Genomic DNA, 25,356 nt, shown 5'->3' with positions numbered 1-25,356 from the left:
ACATGATCTTTCCAGAAAAGAAAAAAAATATTTCGCATCAAAATCGTTTACTGCTGTTCGTGAAGTATTTATCAACGTACATTCTGACAAGGCGGTTCCGATTAAGACAACAATATACCAATTGTAAACAAAGTATCCGGACACAAGAAGCATTTTTTTTTGCCAAAACTGCTCATGGAGCGACGAAACAACTATCATTCCGGCCGTAACTTTTTTTTTCGCGAAGAAGATCAAGTATAGTAGTTAGGGTTTCGATTTAAAAGTAACTTCCTTTAATAACCACTGGAACTTACTAACAGTTACTAACAGAAGAAGAAATATTTGAATAAAATTGTTAAAACTGAAGAACTCAGTGAAACAGAATCCTTCTTTAGAACGCAATTGTATCTAAGTGAGTCCACATCTTGTCATCTTTAAGATTCACTTTAATATTATCTTACCATCTACGCCTTGGTAACTGTCCAGGCTCTTCAACAAAAATATTAGTCATATATTCTTTCTCGCTACATTCTCCTCTAGTCTTATCCTGAATGATTTTATATATCTAATAGTATATGGCGAAACCATAAATATTCTATAGGATTTGAGACTTTCGCGGCGAGTACAATCAATCAAATCTTCTCGGGCAATCAGCCGCGTTAACTGGTTACCGTAGTAAACCGACGTTTCAGGAACAAACTCTGTCCCCATCCTCAGGGTTTGTTCCTGATACGTCGGTTTACTACGGTAACCAGTTAACGCGGCTGATTGCCCGAGAAGATTAAAAAAATTAAATTCGTGGCGTAACAGCTCCAGAGAGCCAAAGCCGACTAGCTGGCTGCTGGCCTCACGTTCACATGCCTAAGCAGAGGTGAACGATCATCCAACCAGGGTGACGTGTGGTCAGCACGACAAACCCCCAGCCATTGCTAGTTTTTATGACCGGATTACGCTACTCATTGTAGCTCCCCAATTTCCTCACGATGCCGGTCCCATACACTGGTCGAAAATCTCACGAAAAATTTCTTTCCCCGAGACTCGAACCAGCGCGCATTCCGTATCGCCGGTCCGAAGCACGATGACTCAGACCGCGCGGCTACGGCGCGGGACGCCCGAGAAGATTATATCCATAAATATTCTCATTAATACATTTGAATTCTTATGTCCCTGTACATAGACCACTCATGTATTCATTGCCCGAAACAAATTAAAATCGGAGCGCGATGAGGTGGCACATTTCGTAGTGTGAAGAATAAATTTATCTTAGCCACGTCACATCAGTTCGACGCCCGGCCAATCCACCCTGTCGATTGAATCGTCCTTCTAAGCTGGTAAGGCCCATGAAGATAACACGCAGTGGGGATCGTCTGCAGGGGTACAGTGACGGGACGCCCCTCTCTGTCTGTTTTCGATATTAAATTAAGGGGACAAGGTTCTGTCAGAAACACGGGGCGATTTTTGAGTCTTGGAATGATTGATAGTGAGAGAGCGAGACAGAAAGAGAGAGAGAGAGAGGAAAGAAGAAGCGCGGTGGGAGGAAGTTCGTCCAATGATTGATGAAAGTTCGGCCAGTCGGCCCCACATACAGACAACAACAAAAAAACAAAACAACTATTAAAACCGTATGTTGACGGACGGAACCGCGGAAGAAGGCTTCTCAGTGAGATTTTAGACTAATATTATCGGCTCTCTCTTCTGAGAGAAACCTCTACATCGGGATCTGAGGTTTTAAAAGCGACGCATAACCTAAAACTTTCCTACAGTATTCCTCCTCTTCTTCTGACTTCTCTTACCACCAGTTTCGTAATTAAAGCCAAAGCATCAAGTCATTATGCCCCGAACTGAAGTATTGTTTTCCTTGTTCGCGATGACGTGGGAGGGGTGGGGGTGGGGGGGGGGAACTCCGGAACTTCTTATGTGAATTCAATGCCTGGTCTAAGACTAATATCAGAATTTTACTAAACTTTATAGCAGAAGTATACGTATAAAAACATGTACTTTGTTTTATTCAAGTTTTGAATGATAAATTAACTATTGATAAGTAACGTACTATTTTAAATTTTAAATTTAAATGTTGATCAATTGATCCCTCGCCCACACTTCTTAAAGGGCTGATCGGGCTTTAGAATAATGTTAGTGTGTGTGTGTGTGTGGAGCATAAGGCAACGAGTATTTATTTGTTATTGTCGTATTATTACTTAAACAATAAACAGAGTTAAGTATCTTACTGAATAGTCTACATATGTTAAACTTGGACGTGTAAAAATATAATTTTTTATTTCGTTAGCGTGAGGTGTCTGTCTGTCTGTCATTCTGCCTTGCGTATTTCTGCAGGATTTAATTCAGGTTTCTGAGTGGCTAGAAACGTATTGAATAAGCAGTCACGGACAGCTTACAAGGAATGGGTCTTAATGCTTGTGTCTGGTTGACTGCTTAGCAGGTACACGTCGTAAAAAATAGCTGGTTACGAAATGTTACATAGGGCATCGAGCTTGGACGGATTGTCCGAAATGGCGTAAAGATAGGAAAATAGCGGAGGAAACTGTAAACTAATAATTTTATAATTTGTAATCTTTAACAAAATCGTTAACAGGGTGACCGGAACAAACGTGAGATAGGAGAAACAGAATTTTGGTCGTAAAACCTGAATGGAAGATACAAATTCAGAGATGGGAAGATAATATCAAAAAAGAAAATCCTACAGGAACAAGGAGTGAGAATGTGGATTGGATTCCACTGGTTAACACGAAGGCTCAGTGACTGACTCCTGTGAACACGACAAAGAATATTCAGGGAATTACTTAATGTCTTTGTTAGTTTATATGTAATAAAAAAAATTATAAAAAGTCGAGAGATTGTTTCAGGGGATGGAATTTTCTCGAACGTGTTTGTTTAATCTTGTAAGGTCCAACGAGAAGTCAAAACAAATGTATTTGTTTCTTTTATATACACGATTTTAAGTGGTAATTCGTGCCAGACATTAATCGATTCTCTCTAACAAAGAAATAGTGCCCACTGTGACGTAATAGTGTTCATGAACAATAATTTTGAACTGGAAAACGTATAAGATATTACGTATTTTAAGAACACCACTTTTAAAACTGCACACTAGACCTAAATCGTGGTCTGACACCATCACGGAAATTCTACATAATTGCGGGTGCTCATGTTGTAGCAGGCTACTAGAAACGATTATGTTATTCTGGATAATAGCGCCGTGTGGACTTGTCGAAACCTAGAAGGCCAGCATCATCATCTTCACCACAGTAAGATCCACAAATCTCACAAACTATAAGAAAGTGTATAGAAATATTAGCAGCAGTATATAATAATAATAATGGTGATGATAATAACAGTAACAAGTCTAATTTATAGGCTTATCTTCTTTAAGAAAATTCTTCTTCCGTTTTAACAATGTTTATACGTTTTCCGGTACCATTTTACGGGTCCCAAACGTTTTAGTTGGCTTGATCTATGGACATTCGGTAGGACTCCATGGATGAGGGATCGGCCCGCCGCAAGGCCTCTACCTATACACAGGACAGCACAACACAGAAAAACATCCATGGCTTGAGTCGGATTCGAACCCACTGTCCCCGCGACCACGCGGCTCCCTCTTTAAGAAAATTAAAGAATAAAATACACAAACACTTCATATAAAATTGTGCTGTTATTTGTTTGTGGTAGCTACTGCTGTACGTCGATGCGAAGTGGCCCAGTAATTCAGACAGTTCGTGAAGGGTAAAATACCTATTAAATTATTGCATCTAAACACGCAAGCAGATGAGTAATTATGATGTAGATTCAACAGGCAGAATCGGCCGGCAAACACTTGTGAATGTGACAGGGATGATGGGGCAATACATACAAGTTTCAATTGACTTGTTAAGTGTCCAAGTTTGAAGAACCTCTCTTCATGTCCTATAATTCATGACTGCAGAAAAAAAGTTTCACTAGACAAATTTTCTTTTAAGTGGATAAACTCTGTACTTTGTTAATTTTGCGTGATACCTCACTAATATGCTAATATACAGAGTCATCTTACTGATCATCTAAAACTTTGAAAGTAGCTCAGTTTGTTTATTTACTTAAAAAGTAACATAACATTTAATTTCGTAGATTTTAAGATTCCATCGATTGTAAGACGCATCCTTAAATCAGTAACACATTTTTATGAAAAAAGAAACACATTACATCTATTGTTAGACGCCATAAAATGTTTGACGCAACTCGATCTTAGACATTTCGAAATGTGGAAAAAGTGCGTCTTAAAATCTTGATTTTATTTCTCTATCAGCCACTTCTGTAACCCAATGGAGCACTTTTAGGGTTGTTGGACGTCCAGTAGTTGGGGGTGGCGATGGCTGATTTTAATGCAATGAGAAATTACTTGGGAGAAGTTTAATTTCAAAGGAGACATCGTTCAGACTTTTAAAATTTGTCATTTGCGAAATCATCGAATAATTCAAGGACACGTGTAGGATGTGTTAATTAAACGGGACTTAATGTTGAATTACATTAGTATTTTGATATTGTGATGTTGACCATGTCTATGATGTTGCATTATTGTATAAAATGCAACATAGTTGCTCACCTTTAAAATTGATAAAATTATAATTTTAATTAGTATTGTTTGTCAGTTTATCATAGTTTCGATTACTGAATTTTCTGAACTCTGTGCATTGTCTGGTAGTTTAGTTTGCAATGAAACCAGTATTTTGGAAATCGAGAATAACAACAGGAATAGGAAATACAATGAATCGGCCCATACGTCGTATTTAACAAACTCAATTAGTCTATCCAGTTTGTAAATTTCTCCCATAAACTTATGGGGAATGTCGCTATTCCACTGAAACTTTCTATTTATATCTAGGCTCTTTCGTTGAGGTCTTTCACTCAAATCTGTGTATCTATTTCCTGTTATCCCCTATGCGTGCTGCATGCCCATTGATGATTTAATAGTGAATCTGGATACTGAGTAATTTTCTCCATAAAAACTGACAAAGAATCACCCAACAAATTAAACACGTTTGTTGCAGGACTTTTAGTGAGCAATAGATAGTTAGACCCATTTTCTTTAAAAATCGATTAAATTTATAACGGTGTATTAGAACACATTTTGTATATATTTCACTTTCCAACCCATGCTGCATATTTAACATATTTTATCCTCCCCGGTGTCTTCCAAATAATCGTAAATATCAATAGGACTCTAGTGGTTATGGAGGTTACGCTTTTAACTTAAACCGCGCTCTTCCATAATATCGCAACTTATGTCGGAATTAATTATTCTCGTTCACTTCATAAGCCATTAACATCAATGTTACCGATTTAGAGGTGACGCAAACAACTGCAGGATCTGCAAATTTTTGTGGAAATAAATATTCGAAATACATATATCGTGCTACTTCCCTTGCAGCAGAATTTATAAGAAACTGGTGATGGCCCGAAATCTACGTTTAGATTTCGATTTGACAGCGACAACCAATGAAACACTGAGTATATAAGTAGGTCCTACGTGAAATGTGGTATTAAGAAGGATCGTGGAAATACATAAACGTATTTTCTGAATTTTCTTTTGATTTCATATCGTTGATATATTTATTTACTATGTTACAAGTTTCAGAGGTGGGGTAGACTTCATGGTCACTTCCCCTACGTAATGCTAGACATTCTTTCCTAAATATTACTTGACTTATTTCAATATAAAACAATACTTAGTTTATACCCCTAATATTTAGTTCTTAAATTTCTTAAATTATAAATTTACTTAAAACTCCAACCTAAGATTGTGTCTATATTCGGGGCTTCTTTTTATATCTTCAAAATTAGAAACATGGATACTATACAACATTTTTGGGTTATCTAACATCAAGGCCGTAGGTACACGTTGAAACTACAACCACAATTAGATCACTAATTTCTATAAGCTTTTATATGACTGTCTTGTGGGTAGTTGAACCGTGTAGTCTGGAATAAGTTTGCCGACGTTTCAATGGTACTTATGGTCTGATAATAGACGCAGCAAGTACTATTGAAACGTCAGTAAACTTCTGCCAGACTACACGGAGCAGCAGCCCAGAAGAAACCCGTCTTTTTTACACGCCGCCGTGGGAACCTGAAATCTCACACTGTATAAGTTAAATTTATAATATTATTCGTGACAGCCTTCATAAATATATTTAAGTATCTGTAGGCAGGCAGACGTCATATATTCTTCCAGTAAATCTTTGTTAAAAATCACTTTCGTCGTTATTAATATTGCTGACCTTGCAGGGGCGATTTGACGTCCCGTTCAGCCTGCTGTTGTTGTTGCTGTTGCTGCTGTCTGGATTTTCTCTCGAGCTCCAGCTCCTGGGCTAGTGACTCTGCAACACGCAAAACACACAATCACACAACTTGAATACGGACGGGAAAATTAGAGGTGTGATTGTACAGAACGAATGGTTAATGACTTTAGACTTGTTATGCAGTCCCGCACAACAACCTTTATACACTTTCTTAAAAATATCAGCCTTTACTGCGTCCTACAGCAGGTGTTCTATCTTTATACCTTTGTTTTTTCCCTTCATCTTACACCTCAACCCACACCACAATTTCTTAAAAAATGTATTCTATTAAAATGTTTAACAAAGATTGTATAAAATCAAACAAGCAACTGGCTCTTAGTCAGTTAATGCACAACGTAGATAGCGGTGGTGCTGTATTTCTATGCCAAGTGCTTGAAAGAAGAACAGCACAAGATGCTTTTAATACGTCGTGCGGGACTGCACAGCATAAAAATCTTATAAGGCACTGGACGTACACACATTGTATTTTGAGAGGCAGACAATAATGTACACGGCTGAAAGAAATATATACGACAGTGGGGAAGTAATTTTAAACATTTTAAAGAACAACATAAATAAGAATGATAAACACGGACACTGTTACTGATATCAGAGCAAGACCATAAGAATCCTAACCAACAAAGGTCTGTAATATAAGTAAGAAGTGATATTCTTTACAGGGTCAAAATTATTTTGTTTTAATTTCAAATATTTCGGGCGACTTTCTAAACGCCAAACAGTAACCAACCCAGAAGACAGAAATCTTCAAGTTGGCCTCTACCTGGAGGGTCCAAGGAAATATCAGCCAAGCTAACCGGTCTCCGGACCGAGAATTGAGCCTAGGATCACTTGAATACGAAACTTGGGGAAAAGTTCGATTATTTTATTTAACTGTGTGCTTATCGGGGCTATGAAGTTAAACTGCATCAATCTAGAATGTGACTTTCGCGAGTGTCAGACATTTCCGACAGAGCAACTGAAAATGAGATTTCAGGTTCTCAAGCCGGCAAATATCTTCAAATCTTCATGACTGTCTTCTGGGTTATTCTGCCGTGTATTTTGGTATAAGTATAGCAACGTTTTAGAGGTGCCTGCTACCTCCATGATCACGGTGATGAACAATTCTAAAACTTCTGCAAATTTCTACAACACTACACGGCGCAAGCTTCCAGAAAACAGCCATACTCTTACTCGCTACCACGAAAACTGAAAAATCCCAACTATTCTAAATTTACGGTGCATTTCAGTGCCTAAGGGTTAAAGTGAAAGTCGTTGGAGCATCAGAGGCAGAGACTCTAATCAGAGTACGGGGAGGAGGTGTTAATTGCTTTAGTACAGAGACGCAATGTATCTGCGAGACAGAACTGGACCGTGTAATTCGTCCTGTAACCACAATACAACTTAGCATCACCAGCAGCTTATCCTCGCAGAACCACAAAGTGTTTTGTGGTGCGTCTACAACCCACCCCCACCCCCACCTCTACCTTTCCCCTCGCCCTCACTTCTTATCTTGTTCATTCTTTCACCGTGCCTCATCAACAGAAATCCTCAGTCCAGGTTCTACGTTCAGCAGTTGATTTAAGTTTGAAAAACGTAAATACCCCACCGAGAATAAGAAGCAGATTTTGATCAAAGATTCCATTTCTACGCCTTATTTTTGGAACATCATCTTCCTCTTCTATGAATTTACTCCCTTCTCTTAGTTTTATTAACAGACATACCTCGGAGATATTGCGGGTTAGGTTCCAGACCACCGCAATAAAGTGAGTCACACGAATTTTTTTGTTTCCCAGTGCATATAAAAGTTATGTTTACACTATACTGCAGTCTATTAACAGATATAATAATGAAAAAATTTGAAATATTGCGAGAACAAAATGTGACACAGAGACACGAAGTAAGCACATGCTGTAGGAAAAATGGCGCCGATAGACTTGCTCGACGCAGTGTTGTCACAAACCTTCAATTTGTTATAAAAACAAAAAAAACACAAAGAAACTAACAAAAAACAATATCTGCGATGCGCAATTAAACCAGGTATGCCTGTATTCATGACCGGCAGTTTGCAAATTTGATGTTGTACTAAACACAGAAGATGCTAGTCCTTTGTTTAAAACAGAATTCACCGTCTAACATAATCATTGAATTCACCTTTCTCTTTTATTTATTTTTACTTTACGAATTGGTCCATTAACAGAAAAATTCAATCGAAGAAATATTCCAAGAGTTAACTTCATTTAGTATTTGAGGTAAATCCTTTATTTGACATCCATAAATATTGTTCTTATTGCGCATTCGTTAGACTAAAGTATTGTTCCGAAAGACAGATGTTTCCGTTTAAAAGAGGTATCGTTTAAGACACGTGTTGTTACGGTGCACTCTAATTGTACCTACTTGCGTACTTCGAAATGTGATTAGGCAGTGAAGGAGCTCAGGTGTTCTCACACGTAAGCAGTAAAGCAAAGCAACTCATTTCACACCAACAATAATCTGAATGTTAAAAGACTCATCCCAGAGGGCGCAAAAACTTGGAATTATTATTTTCTAAAACGTTTTCAATCCTCAGCAAGAGATATAAAGAACTAACTACAAAGATATTATATATTCTCCCCTTCAATTTTCCAAGTCGAGAGAGAAGGAGCCTGTAGTGAGGAAATACATTTTCATCCCAATGCTTATATAATATAATCCTGTCCCCTTCTCCAGTTTTCTCTCGCTTACTCCAAAAAGTTTATTCAATTTCACGCTTGGTTTACTACATATTACAATTTAACGTTTTGTTTCCACCCATCTACTCCCCATTCCTTTCTTATCCTTTACCCCGGCGTTTCCTTATTTTCAACAACTTCTTTGCTGCTAGTTTTACATAAAAATGACTTTTCTTTTTGAAGAGGTGGGCGGGTGGAAAACTGGATGAGTATATATTATGTATTTTGTACTTAAAAGCATTTCGGGCTGAAACAAACGGAACAAATGCTTTTAGTAACGTATTATATTAACATCGACAGGCCGAAAGATGGAGACAAAGACGCACAAATTGAATTATCTGTACTCTCTATATGTATATGTGTATGTCTGCACATCAGAATGTTCTGTCGTCTCGCCGTTCAATAAAATTTAATAAGATCCTCAGGCGAGTGTGTCCCCCCCCCCCACTCCCCAGCACCCCAATTCCCCTCATCCACCTACCTTAAGGGCAAAACGCTACATCCCTCACACAGCTTTTTGACTGCTCTCTCTCACTCATTCCTCTTTTTTTGATTTTTATATCTTAAAATTGGAATTGTTTCAGTAGCTTCATACACTTCCACCCTTGAATTAGATTCGCTGTCTTCTTTCATGTCGAAGTTATCAAAACTGCTTATTTCATTTGCGAGAAATATCAGTTATAGTTTATTTATTTTGTAAAATGTATCTTAATATAAGAATAAAATATAAAATCTATTTACCAAATTACATTACGCCCGTTATTAACAATAATTAATTACCTGTGTGGTACAGTGTCTTTATTAACAATCGCTCTGCTTGCCAAGAAATTCTTTGATTTTATGGACCCCGAAATTCTAATATCTTCTTCACCTCTAACGGATTAGATCCTCTGACCTTTTTCCTAATATCTGCGAGATAAATCTTAATACTACCTTCCTACATACGCGTATGTCTCCAGAGTAGCATTATTTTTCACTAAAATATTAAGACCATATTATTTATTTCTTAATTCATCCCACGCGTGCTACATGCCCTGTCAGTTCACTTCAGAGATAAAGCCTTTAATCGGACATGATCTCCGCATCGTGCTTTCATTTTATAGAGTTTGTGCAAGAAAACATAAAATCCAGCATGGTGGTCATTTATCACGTGGGCCTTGGGTTGCCTAAGTTTGATATCAACACAAATCATAGTTAATAAAACGCCTCTTATAACCGCATCATGCTGTGGGCGCTACTGTTCCCTCATGGGATCGGTCCATCACTTGGACTAGTCGAGTCCAATTATCAATTCATTCCAGTTTGAAGTGGAAAGTTAGCCAAAGGTCTGAATTATTCCTGAGAGTCTAAAGGGAGATTTGAGACAAGGGTTGAAGATGGAATGGCTAAGATACAGGATCTGTTATACTTTAAAATAATCATGAAGGGAATTCATAGGGATTATGCTCCGAGTCTAGTGCGTAACAGAGATGTAGCGGCAAGGCATAACATACATAAAATATACCAACTAGTGTCCCTTTGTTTCTGTGAACAGCGAAAGTGTCTGTAATCCGATTACCTGTCAAATTTTTAGTGTAACGACGTAACACTGAACCTAGTTCAGCACAGAGAGGACGAACAGCACAAAAATTCTTCTGATTGTAATCGATGAAGATTATGGAAAAATATTTGGACCCAAGAAGTAACCGGTCGGTTTCGGTGGTTACAAACTAGTAAATTCGACATTTATTACCTGCGCAGTGTCACACGTAGTGGTATGTCGTGTTGTTAAGACGGATTCCTACAGGTTACGATGGGCTAGAAACGTAGATGATATGTGACGGACACGAATTTCCAAAAATTTAGTACGCGGGAAACGAAGATCTTTAATACTGACAAGAAGTAAATGTGGACCTTAGGGTAGTGATTTGTAAATGAAGGTGTATAACGATTTTAAGCTGTGGTGTTCTCTGGTATTAGCGATGTTAAACTTTTAGGTTAATAATAGGAAATTCATTATAAAGTAAAGTTGTTTTATTCAAGTTATTTATTACTTTTCTTGTGACAGTGACCATAGTTGGCAATAGTTTTGAGTTCAAGATTAGGCATATTATTCAAAGTATTCGTGGTTCGTTTCTTTTAACTACTACCACACAATCGGCTATCTTGACTTTTATGTAGTGTCTAGGCCGTGCTAACAATAGCTAATTTCATTTTATCAAAACGTATCGAGTAGGCTGGCAAGACTCTAATGGTGCCCTAGTTCTGCACTCAGGAGGAATCCGCATTCTTAGTACGCATGCCAGAAAACCTTAAAGTACACCACAACCGCCTCCCAAATCCTTAACCTTCCATATCGTTCATGATAATTCTTTTTGATTCATTACTTTATAACCTCAGTACTTTGAACAGCGTCTTATTTAGATACTAATCAATCACAAAGTAATATTTTCAGATTTATTGATCTTTAAAATAATTTTCCATGAAAGAGTATGATTAGCTTGTGGGGTTTCGAACCCAGGGCGTATTTTTATATACATATATTACAGATATTTTATTTAATACAATTTTTACTTTTATTCTTTCTGGTGTTGTAAACTCTGATCATTTTAATAACTGATTTACAACTTCAGTAAAATTCCAGCCTTTAAATATAAAACAAGGCACCTTAAATCGGCTGTTACCTACAACACGTCTCTGGTTTAAATTTATCTCAAGAGCGGGCCAATACATGAATATTGATTAAATTACAGGAGTAATAAGAGTTACTGTCAGTATGCTGTCCAAAAAAGAAGTCAGCGTTGTTATGCATACATAATAGTCATTCCATGTAAATGCCTTTAGACTAGGCGTATGTAAGATTCCAGTCAGAAGTGGCCACAGACGGAATCTAATAATGAAAGCTTTTCTTCTTTTATAAACAAAAAGAATTTTCATAATAAAAGAAAAGAACATGTAACATAAAGCAGGTATCCACCTGTCTGGGAAAGAAGCGGGTAGATTGTTCAGATACCTACAAGTTGGTAATGTAACCAGAACACTAACCTACAATTATCTGCTGTCTATATCATAGGTTTCTAAAGAAATAAACATTAGTGATATCCTTTTATGTCGTCATTATTATTATTATGATAATTATAATACGACTATTCAGGCTTCAAATGCTATAACATTTTAAATTGTTGAGCAATTTTACAAGTATTTCCGCATCTAGACTTGTGTCTTTTTGTATGCGCTTCGGAACATACAAAGTAGTTACAAAGAATGTGTTTAAAATCAAAAAAATGGGCGTTAGTAAAATTTGTGAAATTAAGTCCTTGGGGAGATTTAATTTCTCACGGATGCGATTATAGAAATCGTTGTCTTTTGGATGTTACACTGCATACACTGGTAGACGTCGATCGACGTTTCAGAAGAGCTTACAGTCTCCATCATATGTGATGAGTCATCCTGATGACGAAACGTTGGTCATTGTCTACCAAACTACAGGGTACAACACCCTAGACGACAGTCTTTGTTAACTGCTTATGGTAAAGAAGTTTCTGTGAGTCTACATATTCTCCGCTACAACCCGGTTGGTCAATATTTGCAATTTATATCGTACATAAGAACTCGGCTTACAAATTGTGACCTGGTATCTGGTTGTTAAGAGTCCATGCTATTATTTAAGCTTCGGTGTTTAATCAACCACAACAATAAAATACTTTAACTTAGAAATATTTACTAATATAAATGAAAATATATTTTCCTATCAAATTACGCAGAAAAACCAAATATTGCTATTTAAATAAAATGGCATATCCCTTATCATCAGAATCATTAGACTAATAATTTCTGATGACTTTGTTTTAAAACGCAATTAAAAGAAAACCAAATACAAAATTAATAAATATGACCTGCGTTCAGGCCTATACTCAAGTCAAGAGCAAAATACAAATAAAAAGGGATACATGTGGATAGAATGTGACAAGAGTTATTACGAAAACATAAATTAAATTACAGACCAACAGGAAGAAAATATATTGGTGGACCAAGGCAAAGATGGAAAGTTCGGAACAAGCTGATAAGCCTAAACCCTTGACGTAGATGGCGATATAATTTTAATTAAAGTTCCGAACAGAATATATACAGGCTAAAAAACCTGTACGGGAACATAATAACAAAACGTAATCTTATTTAAATAAGGCGTGAATATGTGGATAAGCCAAGAAGGAGTTGATCAGAATCAACTGTTGTCACAAAGATTTAACTAACTTCGTGATGAGAGACAACGAAGAGCAAAATTCTTTGCTTTTCAGGAGATTGAAGGTTTATTATTGTGTTCACCGAAGCCATTGGACCCTGCAGTAAACAAAGTATACCCTACAGCCCACAATACTTGTGTAAGATAAATTTTGATATTATTTAATCCACTGCTAAACCTCCCACGTGGTCTTCTACCGTTGAGATTTCTCGACTAGAATTTTGTGTACTCTTCTCACTTCTCCCATGCTCTTACATATACTGATTATCATATCACGTCTAAGTTTATTACAGTAAGATATTAGAAGAAAATAGTGAATTAACAAGCTCGGTATGTAGTTTTGATTTTGTATTACTCCCACTTATATTTCGAACAAACCTTTTCATAATTATTACAAAGCGTAATATTTATTGCTGCTTTTAAACAAATATTCTAACTTCTTTCAGTAAGAAGGCAAGGGTATTAATTTCCTATATATAATGCCCCTGAATAGAACAACAGTAAAGAATTTTCTTAGAAACAGTTTCCAATTTGTTTCCATCATCATGAAAAAAGAAAGACATAGGACTTAGAGAAAGAATGGGAGAATTGCTTCTCTGAAGTAACGCACAAGAGATGCCCCTATAACATTGGTATTATTCTGAGGAGCGGATCTAATCTGCGGCTACTGCTTCGAGTCATAACACTAGACATGGCGCTGCAATCGTCCCTTCTCCACGGCCATTGTGCTAACTATTATTTGTGGGCCCCCTTTTTGTACTGATTGACCAGTAGCATCCATATCGAAATCCTGCAGCAGGGGTTACTTCAGACAGTTAATTACAGTTTAAATGCAGAGTCATAGGAGAGCCATTATGCCACCTTATATAAGATTCTGTATTACTTATTTCTCATAGGTCTCCGTGTTGCCAGGGTCACGCAGTTATCAGACCCCTCTCGGGACTATACCCGAAGTTCAGGTAACTTTTTCGGGAGTTTATTTTATTATGAGACCGGGGGCCATGTAAAATCCATAATTTGTCGCATATTTTAATATTATACAATACCAACTATTAAAAGAAATTATCATGTCATTTAGGTGAAAATCATTTCTTTTCTCGGGTAATATCTGAAATCTAACGATCACAATTTACAAAATTATATTTCTCTGTTGTTTTATACGGGTATGAAATTTGTCTCTAACTCTGAAGAAAGAACAAAGGTTTAAGTCATTGTATAGAGAAATTTGTTTATAACTAAGATCAAGATAGAAAAAAATTATGAATAGCTTCATACATTGCACACTTCACCTAAAATTACCTATGCAAATTAATAATTATAGAGGACTAAACGACGTTTAGCGAGCGTTTCAGAGTTAAGAAAAGCATAATCTTGGTCATAGGCTATTTGAAAGGCCTACGGATAGAATGCACGATAATATTAAAACGAATTGTAGGAAGCTAGAATGTAAAGTAATTGGTCTATTTTAACTAGCTCTAGACAGGGTTCAGTGAACACTATAATGAATAAAGTTTCCACTCAGGGTTAAAAACCAACTTTTCTCCTAACCACATGAGCAGCATTCTTGTTTAATTTATGTTGACGGTAAATAAACAGGTTCATAATTAACGTAATTAAAGAATTTACAATCTCTTCAGAATTTCATAGCGAACCTAATTTCTTTCAGCTACTGTCGTTGTCAGGAACAAAAATAATGTTTAATATTGTCAGATAATTACATAAGAAACATTACAACTTGGTTTTAAATATTGATTCCGTGAAATGTTCATACATTCAGTTTTACCTAGAATTACTTTATACTCCAAAGATATTCGATAATAATTTCTTGCGCATTAAGTGTAGATGTTCTTTCATCTTTTGTCTGTGTAAATCTATTTATACTCCTACAGAGAGTGCATGTGTTTCGTCACATCATTCTTCATCTTATCCCAACAGGCGCATCCTTTAACTTAATACCTGCGTGGAGAAGAATCTGATTTGAGAAGGTCCATTGGCCAAGAAATTTCTTGCCTTCTGTGAAACCTGATGATTCATTGTCGTGTTTTCAAGAACTCGCCACTGGACCCTGTCCTCACCAAGTTGACTCAAATTCACGCCATCACAAATTATTTCTTGAAGATCAATATTAATACTATCGTTCGACCTTCATATTCTTCGTACCGTCTTCGTATTTTCGACTAATTAGACTAAAATTTTGTATAATTTCTCATCACGACACTTCTTAAAAAATTCCAATCATCAGCTTTCGTTTAATTTTGTTGAAATACGAGTTTTATTTGAAGCACAAACACAAAACATTTGACATCAGTTTTAAGAATTTATGTCTGGAATCCTATTGGCTTCTACTGAATACGAAATTACATACTTATAACAGATACGGCGCAACAACACAGAAGTCAGCCATCTTCAAGGTATCGATTATTAATTCACGGAACGCATTACCTCGAAGGTGCAACAACTCTAGTACAATATTGAATCCATGCCTATAAGCCAAGTCTTGAAATGCAAACAATTGTACCAGTGCTGAGTTGTTTTTGAAATTCAATTCCTTTTTATTTGAGAACTGGTTTAATAGCCAATAATATGCGCTGTTCTGTTTTACCAGTAAAACAATTCTATTATATTTCTCAAAATTTAGTAGTCAGGCGACGCACTGCTACCCAGAACGAAGCATTCGCCACTGATAAATAGGATTACAGCTTTCTAAATAAGAATTCTCGCCTCTCATTTCTACACCAACACGTTCCTCGTAAAGTATTTGTTTTCTAAACTTACCGCCTATTTCGTCTGTCTCGTTGCAAGATATTTTCCTGAACATTCATCACATGATACAGAGTCGTACAATAACCTAGTAGGAAATCACAACCTACCCTTACCGGCCAGACTAGCCGATATGGCTATCAAATTAACTACACTTAAACTATACTCAGTATGAGATTAGATTCTACTTTCGTCTCGATCACAAAAATAATGACTACAATAGTTTTTTTGTTCGTTCCTTCGGGGGGGGGGGGGGGGAGAGAAAGAAAATGATTTCTTGTGCAGTAGCATCTTGAATACAATTGAAAACGTTTAGCCGTCTTGGCTGTTGGATTGTGTAACACTAGTAGCAACACAAAGAAAAACCTCGCCAGCCGCTGGAACAAACTTGGCCATTGTCCGACATTTCAAGCGGCACCATTATACAGTTTTAAGGAGCTTGCGCCTTGCCATCAACACTGAGAAACGATTTGAGAACGAAACTGGTGTAATATACGTACGTTATAGTTTCTATACTGAAATCAGTTTCACTGTCTAAGAACGTCACGACCCTTCAGAGGTTTTGTCATTTTCTACTATTTTCAGTCAGGAGAAATGAGACATGTAATGAAAGATAGAGACGAATACCAATTTGTAATCTTCATCTGACATTATTAGGGCGATTAAGTCACGGAGTATAAATTGGATTGGGGGGAAAAGGCATACATGGAAAAAATTATAAATACGTTAAAATATATTTTAAAAACCTCAATGAATATACGGCTTTTGAAGACCCAGGCGAGACGAGCGGATAATATTAAAATAAATTGTGATAAACTAGGGTGTGAAATGAAGTGTTTAAAGCAGACGAAACGTTTCTATGAAAGCGGTAATGAACCTTCTAATATTGTAAAGGCATTAAATGTCTCGACTAGTTGAGTAACAATGGTTACACGAAGCCGATTACTTGGATAAGTGATGAAGTCAATGATCAACGTAGTGTATCACCTACTAAGTTGTACGAGGTGCGATCGGAAGGTTTCCAGACTGCGCGTATAAAAACCCGTACACTTATCTCAGGTATTAAATTCATCCATCACCCTCGAAGTAGTTCCCCTGGGAGTGAACACAACGATCCCAGCGCCGCTGCCAAGCCTGGAAGCATCCCTGGAAATCTTTCTTTGCCAGTCTGTCAAGCACCATCTGCGATTCTTGCCAAAGACTCGCCAAAACGGCTACGGAAACCTATGAAATGCTAAAGCAAGCATTTGGGGAGTCCGCAATGGGTCGTGCACAAACGTTTGTGTGGCATTCACGTTTTAAAAATGGCCGAACCTCTGTCGATGAACACGAGCGTTCTGGACGACCATCTTCGAGCACAACGCCCGAAAATGTTACGAAGATTCGGCAGGCCATTCACGAAGATCGACGTCGTACCATCAACGACTTGTGCGACATTGTTGGGATAGGCTATGGGACCTGTCAGCTGATTCTAAAGGAAGAACTCCACATGCGACGCATCATGACAACGCGCCAGCGCACACCGCCCTCAAAGTTCGGCAGTTTTTGGCCTCAAACACCATGGCCGTCATCCCGCACCCTCCTTAGCTCCGTGTGACTTCTTCCTCTTCCCAAAGATGAAAATTCAGCTAAAGGGAAGGAGATTTGAGACGATAGAAGAGATTCAGGCAGAATCGCAGATGGTGCTTGACAGGCTGACAAAGAAAGATTTCCAGGAATGCTTCCAGGCTTGGCAGCGGCGCTGGGATCGTTGTGTTCACTCCCAGGGGAACTACTTAGAGGGTGATGGATGAATTTAATACCTGAGATAAGTGTACGGGTTTTTATACGCGCAGTCTCGAAACTTTCCGATCGCACCTCGTAACTGGTGAACCAAGTACGAGGTTGCGATGCATCTGAAGAAAAGATTATGTCATTCTAATATTTTTCTCATGTTAATATTTTGTATAATTTGTCCTCTTCACTAAATTATTTTATAATAATTTAGTCAATGACCTTTAGATGGCATGGCGTGGACCGCGCATTTCGAAAATGAAAGAAACGTACCGTATTTTTATTGGCGAGCATGAAGCGAAAAGACCACCTAAAAGACGTAGGTGTGTTTCGTTGGATAATATTAAAATGGATTTAAGGGAAAACAGGTTAGAAGATTCGATTTGTCGCGCTCAGTATAGGGTCCAGAGCGGGCTTTTGTGCGGGCTCGGGGACCATAAAAGTGGGATTTCTTGACTGCCTGGAGACTATTAGCTTGCCAAATATTCCACTCCAAACAGTTGTACATGAACAACTGAAGATAAACACCGAAAGCTTTCCACAACTTACAAGAAACATAGCACATTTCAAACGTAACTGAAAGTTTTTCATGGCAGTGTATAATTTTCATTAATTCGCCACAAATAAGTATCTTATAAAGTGTAAAAAGATTCGAGATTTTTTACCCGCTCATTTAGGAAATTTAAGTAAACTACAAATAAAAGTTTCTGGCTTATTAAGATAACGCGTTCATGGTCTTGAAGAAATTGAGCAACGAAGCGAATTATTTTTCTCATCCCACAGGCTTATATATTTGTCCTTTGACGAGGCAAAACATTATCCTCTGGACTCCAAATATTATAGCAACATTCACTTTTAAACATCTGTTGTGTACCATATTGCAACTCCGTATAAAGAACGCGTATTACATCACTGTTATCCCTTATAAATACTTTAAAATTTCCCTATTCTTTTTTCTGTGATGAAAGAAAATGCTTATATAAGTTTCTATATCCCTTGCCAGTATTTCCACTTGGCTGTATGGAAATTAAGGAGGATCGAGACGGAAGTCACACAAACGTGCGTAGTTTTCTCCATACCTCAGTGCAATGGAACGCTGTCACCCTCCGTATCAGGCCCCAACAGATCGTCTGGCGATGAATTAACCGCATTTTAATATCGGTCCCACTTTGCCTCTTGCACGGCCCAAACGTAACAATACTTTATTAGAAAATTGGCTGGGAATCTTAATTTCGAAGTCACTGGCTCTAGTTCAAGCGTGTCTGCTTAACCTTTCAAAGCACAATTGTATCTTATGTACCACATCCTCCAACACAGACTGACACTGCATTTCAACAGAATCTATTTATGGAATTCGTATAATCTCAGAATAAGCCGCTATTTCTTTTCTTAAAAATTACCAAATTAATAGTTGTGTTTCATTTTAGGTAAAGACTGAATTATTAAATATTATTTACCGAACTTATATGCAATTTTATTAATTTTCTTAAATGCTCATTTCTGTGCTGTATCTGTAATTGGCCATCAGGCTGTTGATACAGAACACTAATAATAAAGAATTGAATTGAATTGGATTAAACTCGTATCTTCATTATTAATCGCTCCCATTTCATCTATATCCTACTCGTTCTCTTTGGTTCATCCCTTCCTATTCTCGTATTTCTTTCGTTTTTCGCCTCGTATTCCCTTATTTTACAATTTAATCGTGGTTTCTTTCGTATTCTCTTATTTTATTCCTGAGTTGTTTCTTTCCGTCTTATTTTCTGATTTCGTTACGACATTCTCAATTTCTTTACAACTTTATTCCCTTTCTTATTTCCTTCTACGTAGCTTCTTTCTGAGTTTCGTTTTCATTGTTAATTTTACATTTCTTTCTTTATTTTACACTTTTTTACTTCTGTAATTGTTTCACACATGCCTAAATCCAGTACGTCATTAATTCATTCTATCCTTCATTGCGTACCATAAGTTTTAATTTCCCTTCTCTAATCCTCCATTCCTCAACGACTGGTCTAAAATCACGACTATTATTATGTACAAGTTACATTTCACAAAAATAATCAGCATTACAAAAATGAAATTGCTGTTTAAAGCGTATTGCTGAACTATGTAGACATTTAACATTCCTTTACGTAGTTTACGATGAATCCTAATTACAACAAACAGTTACAATCAAATTTTCTGATTCATGCCACTAGAACACGGCACCAAAAATTACATGAGAACATAATCCACATTGTGTTCCTTCGCCCTTCCGTCCCACACCTTCCTATCCAACGCTCGAAGTCGCGAGGGAAATTACTACAGTGGAGAAGCTAGTTTCTGCCAAGTCTTCATAAAGTTCAGTGCTGCTTGGTTACATTGACGATGTCCTGGTTACCGATTTAGTCCTTCCGAAAGCACGCGTAATGGAACCGTGTGGGAGTTACGAAGACATGTAGCAGCTACTCCTATAGAATGCATGAGATCGGCGAAGCAATACAGTGTCGCCTGCAAGGGGGGAGGAGGGGTAACATTACCTAAGTTAGCATGTAGTTAAATTCAAGTTTATTGAGGGTGAATCTCCTCTGGGCTCCGGCAGATGGCACATTTGTATGGCGGTAGCTTTCAGATGTTAACCTCAGTGTCATCAATTTGCGAAGAAAACTTGAGACTTTTAAAAAACCCGGAACTTTATTGGACATATACATTCAGATCTCTGAACATGATCATTTTTTATAATAATGCCAACAGTAATATATAAAGAGTACAAACAATGAATCTCCTCATAATATAATGTATCTTTTTGTCCCTGTTCTTCTGTCTTAAGTCAAAATATTCTCACTCCGTGATTAAATATCATCAATAGTTATTTTACTAAAAATTTTATGCTGTAAAAGTGCGAACACATTATGTTGTGATTTGGCTTATTCATACAGAATGAATTGAACAAACTTTTAATATACACAAATAAATATTTTTGATAATTAATAAATAATTAAATAATACAAACAATAAATGAGTTTTGGGCTATTGTCTTCTTGGTGGGGACAGAAGTTTCGGAAGAACGTATAAACTCCATATTCAGATAACAAATAAACTTTATACTGATAACAATTAATAATGTTTAAAGTTTTAAGTTTTAAAAAGTTAGCTTTGTTTCTACATATAATAGGCGTATGTATACGAATCGCTGATGCAAATGTTCAACATGTTGATACTAGTAACTTCTAAATTACTTGGTATTACGAAAAGCTTCTATCATGATGTACCAACATGCAAGTGCCATTTTAAACCCCTACTCTTCCATCCCTTATCAATTTGCCGTGCTGCTGAAAAAGCGTATTACCTTCTAAGTACTTGGTCTATACGCTGCTATAAGCTTTATATTGGATATTAATAGAAAGACGAGTGTATGTTTTGTAAGTTTGATAATTATTGACTATATGCGGTCAGCCAGTAAGTTATAGAGATTATAAGGGGTTTCTGGTTGGAGTATAAAGTTTGCCTCCACTACCAACGACGGAAAATCCGTCACCCCCTCCCCAACCCTCCTCAACTGAGCTAACCTTTTTTCTACAATATCTCGCACTCATTATGAGGAAGTCAGAACAAAATGTCGGAAAGAAATCGTGCCGGAAAAGCTGATAATCGTTTTGTACACGAGACAGAGGTTTTAAATGTTGGTGAGAGGATTTGTGGATAGAAGAGAGTTAAGAGAGCTTAGTACTTGAGCAGCGGTTTTATCAATTTGTGAAATAGAACAGAAAATGGTAGAGGAGGGTTTGGGAGCTCAGGAAAAGAGTGTCGCGTAGTCTACCGTGAATAAAGGGAACAGAGAATCTGCCAATTATTGGGTGATTGCATTCTTCTGCACATTGCGAAAAGGGGGAATAATCTACTCCAATGATCTTAGGAATTATGAAATATTTATAGACGTTTCAAGCAATGAATATTTACACACCAGAAGTACGGTTACAATTCTCATTTACTTCATATTTACAGCGTGTTTTGACCATAACATCCATCTTTTAAAATATACGATTGTCACATTTATTTGATAATTATAAATACTTATTAGTTACCTAATTAAACTTTTTGCCCTCTACGATATGTTTTCACAGCCATGACCACATCAGTTTTTTGGTTAAGTAATTGACTAATTAATAAACTAATTTTTAGCAGTCGAAGATTCAATGACTGTAGTACGAAAATCTTCTGTTGTAGAAATTTCTGAGCCACTTGGCTTTATGAATAAATATTCTAATAATCGGTGTAATTATCTGGTAAATCGCTTTATTTTAATTACTTTACTTTTGTGTACGTTTACATTGCTCTCACTTTATACTGCTTCATGACCCATCTATTTTACGTTACAATCACAAGACATATTGGACTTGTACACAAACACTGTGTTTAGTCACTTTTAGAACACTTTACATCACATCTATTTATGACGTTGTCATCCTAACCTGAATAATTCTGCCAGAACGCAGCTCCAGAGCCCATGAGGTCTAGACTGGAGTAGTTCCACTGCTTCTCGCTAGGTGGTTCTGGGACATGAGCGGGCTGCTGCCTCGGATATGAGCTCTCTGATTGGTCTCCGCCACTCGACACCCTGTGTTCACTCCCGCTCTCTGCTAAGAAAACAGAAATAGTTACATAAAAAAATTTGTGACTTAAAAGTTTCATATAACTTAAAATCCATCGTGTTTTGTGATTTCTAACTGTGTCCACATCGCATAAATTCGACCAAAGGTGATATACAACTGAAAGGTACATTGTGTGAAAAGTCCCAATTTTATCACTAGATGTTGCAAGTTTTATTTCATGAATATGAAGAAGTGTTTTCTTGAAGTGTCTAAATATACGCATATCATGAGCAATCTGACTGTGTCTGTATGAGTTCATATTACAGAATGTATTTGGGAACAAAGCTATGAGGAGAATTTTGAAACCTATGCAGAAGAAAGTAACAAGAAATAGGAGACAATTTCCGAATGACGAAATTTATAATTTTTACCCTCCATCAGATACTGTTAGTGTGTTGAAACTGAAGAGAACAGACAATTTTGAAGACCTAGTCGTAGATGGTAGGATAATATATAAATATTCATTCAACCATGTATTTTAATATATTGTACTTATTCTGAACTACATTCAAGAAGAACTAAAAATTTCCAGTTTACATTTCATCCATTTGCCCATCCTATTCATAGCTACGTGTCTTAACAAGAAAGTACCTGCTTATGCTACGGTTCTGTCAAGAAACTCAACTATTATACTATTTTAAATCGCAATATTCACGTGTCCATTCTTCCGTCCATTTTAGATTTGCACATTCTGCTATAAAATGGCATAGTTGTTAGAAAAGTGGTTATGTCCAAGACTCCCAAATATCAAAATGTATACTTGAGACCGAATCAATATTTACGAGGGCAGAACAGACTTAAGGGTTAATATAAATCATGTTACAGCATCTAGATATTAACATGGTAGGGTAATGGGAGGGTTATGTTTAGATGTAAGGGAGGTTTTCTCCACTTAAACTTGTCAAAGTCACCTAGCAAGCAAGATCCGGATGTAATAGGGTTGCTTTTGCTGTTTTAGTTTATAAACCATCTTGGTTTTGGTTTACTAAACGTCAATCAAACTTGTTTTCTCTCTCTGTCTTCCTTCAGCTGCAACTTTCCTTCTTGTTCGTTGGAAATATGTTCCTTACCTTGTAGCTACATCTTACATATACTTCTGTTCCAGACTTCATCATTATCATCTCCTTCCCTATCCCTTCACCATCTCATCTCTTATTTCCTCGCATGTTCAGGACTTCTTGTTCGACCCTGAGGGATCTTCAGTACATGAGTGGCTTTTAGTAGAACTTTCCTAGTCTAACGGAAATGAATCCTGGGTAATTTCAAACTTGTAACGTGGTAATTAGCTCCGAAGGTACATCTGATCTACAATACAAGTTTCTGCGGTAAACGCATCTTTCAGGGCTGCAATGCTGCCTTGGATGAACATATTCTTCACTTTGACTTGACTATAGGCTGAACGGCCGGAATTTGAACATCTTTATCTCAAGTCATCTTGTCTAAAACAGCTCTGAGGTCGAACTAGCCTCATATCAGGGCAATTTCCGTGTGATTGAAACTTGCAAAGAGTGAAATGATCTTACTATTAGAATCTATACACTGCCGAAGTTAAGAATATATAAAGCTATGTCTCCATGCCTTGTATGCGTCTTCTGGCGTGATACTTAATCACAAACAAAACCATGCTCCTTCGCTTGTTTAAACAATTATCATCTTTGGTTAACATCATTTGAAATTATGCGGAATTTTTGAAAACGTTAATGAAACTTCTGGTTGCATAACAGACGAGGAATGTATTGATAAACTGAGCGACTGTCAACTTATTAAAATAATTATTCTTTTTAAGTAATGAAACAGGTTAATGTACTGTAGTGGGCCACAGTCTAGAGCGACAGGGACAGAGAAAGGAGTTGTATAAGTGCGAAGATAAAATATCCTTGGCTGAATATAGACCATTAGATAAATTAAATATGCAAGAATCTTTAGGGCAATAATATAATTAAAGAAATTACTCCAAACAGAGGTATAACGTGAAGGACGTGGCCGAAGATAATACGGAATTATAAACCTTTAGGTCGGAATATATATGTTTATTTACTGACAGTTTAACGACGCGTCAATTAAGTTTGTTATACGGCGTCGAGTTATAATATTTAAAAGGATGTAAAATAAAGCTACTGTTGTCCAACTCCCGCTAAGCCTATATCTCAGTTTTTGCCTGGAGGGACTGAGCTAAATCTCAGGATAGCCATTCTCTGGAAATAAATATGAAACCGCGGCCTAAAGTAAGAGGAAGGGAAACTGGATGCTGGAAACTGAGTTTTAAGATCCATAAAGATAATCGGTTGCCTCTTACATGAATGAAAGTACACAAATTTTTCAATTGGAAATCTTATCTGCGATTTTATGAGTCATGTCCTACTGTATATTTTATCGCTGAAATACAAACGTGAATTTCAATAAAATGTGTTGGCTGGAGGAAGGCAAGGCTCCACTAATAGTTTCAGAGCTTATGTAATTTCGATGGAACCCACAACTACATTACGTAAAACTATTTTTTATCAATTTTCTTAAAAAATACTCGTTGTCTAAAGGTCAGAACATAATATAAAATACATATCTTATTGATAGGGTATCTGTAAATTTTAGTTGAAACTTGTTACGTGTAATAAGAAGGACTATTTATCAAAACACGGGTACAATTATGTATGATCTTGAACTTCCACGGCGACTGTGTACAATAAAATCCTCTCGGGCTATCATCCGCGTCAAATGAAGAGACCAACGTTTCGACGTCCATCTCTGTCCTCGTCCTCAGTACCCTAGTACCCATTACAATTAATTTATACTCTGTGAAGTGTGATATGTGTTGTATGTGATAACAGTTTTCTAACAAGAATAAATGTGTATAAAAACCAGTGAATTATACAGAATTATAAATTGATTGTTTGAAGAATAAAACTATCTTCGGAGTACACACTTATATTCTTGTACTGTTTAGCTACAACATAATT

The 25,356-nt window shown here is 36.8% G+C and overlaps 1 protein-coding gene and 1 long non-coding RNA gene across 6 annotated transcripts in view; one reads left to right on the top strand and one right to left on the bottom strand.

Moving 5' to 3' along the window:
* dac (dachshund family transcription factor) overlaps positions 1 to 25,356 on the bottom strand; it is a 457,012-nt gene that overhangs the window by 5,631 nt on the left and 426,025 nt on the right. For 3 of the 5 annotated variants that reach the window (XM_087351712.1, XM_087351710.1, XM_087351713.1), the window contains 2 exons: positions 22,223 to 22,390; positions 6,249 to 6,347 (listed from right to left, as the gene is read on the bottom strand). In XM_087351712.1, coding sequence (XP_087207838.1) covers positions 6,249 to 6,347; positions 22,223 to 22,390 — 267 coding nt within the window. The remainder of the gene's footprint in view (positions 1 to 6,248; positions 6,348 to 22,222; positions 22,391 to 25,356) is intronic. The other 2 variants (XM_087351711.1, XM_087351714.1) reach the window with 1 other exon arrangement.
* Positions 1 to 25,356, top strand: part of LOC147873286 (uncharacterized) — a 217,756-nt gene that overhangs the window by 153,578 nt on the left and 38,822 nt on the right. The gene's annotated exons all lie outside the window — the stretch shown is intronic.

The sequence above is a fragment of the Zootermopsis nevadensis genome, unplaced genomic scaffold (assembly GCF_977971745.1).
Source record: "Zootermopsis nevadensis isolate Lab colony 2312 unplaced genomic scaffold, Znev_1.0 Znev_ptg000020l, whole genome shotgun sequence".
Classification (NCBI taxonomy): Eukaryota; Metazoa; Arthropoda; class Insecta; order Blattodea; family Termopsidae; genus Zootermopsis; species Zootermopsis nevadensis.
This window is presented reverse-complemented; position numbering and strand designations above follow the sequence as displayed.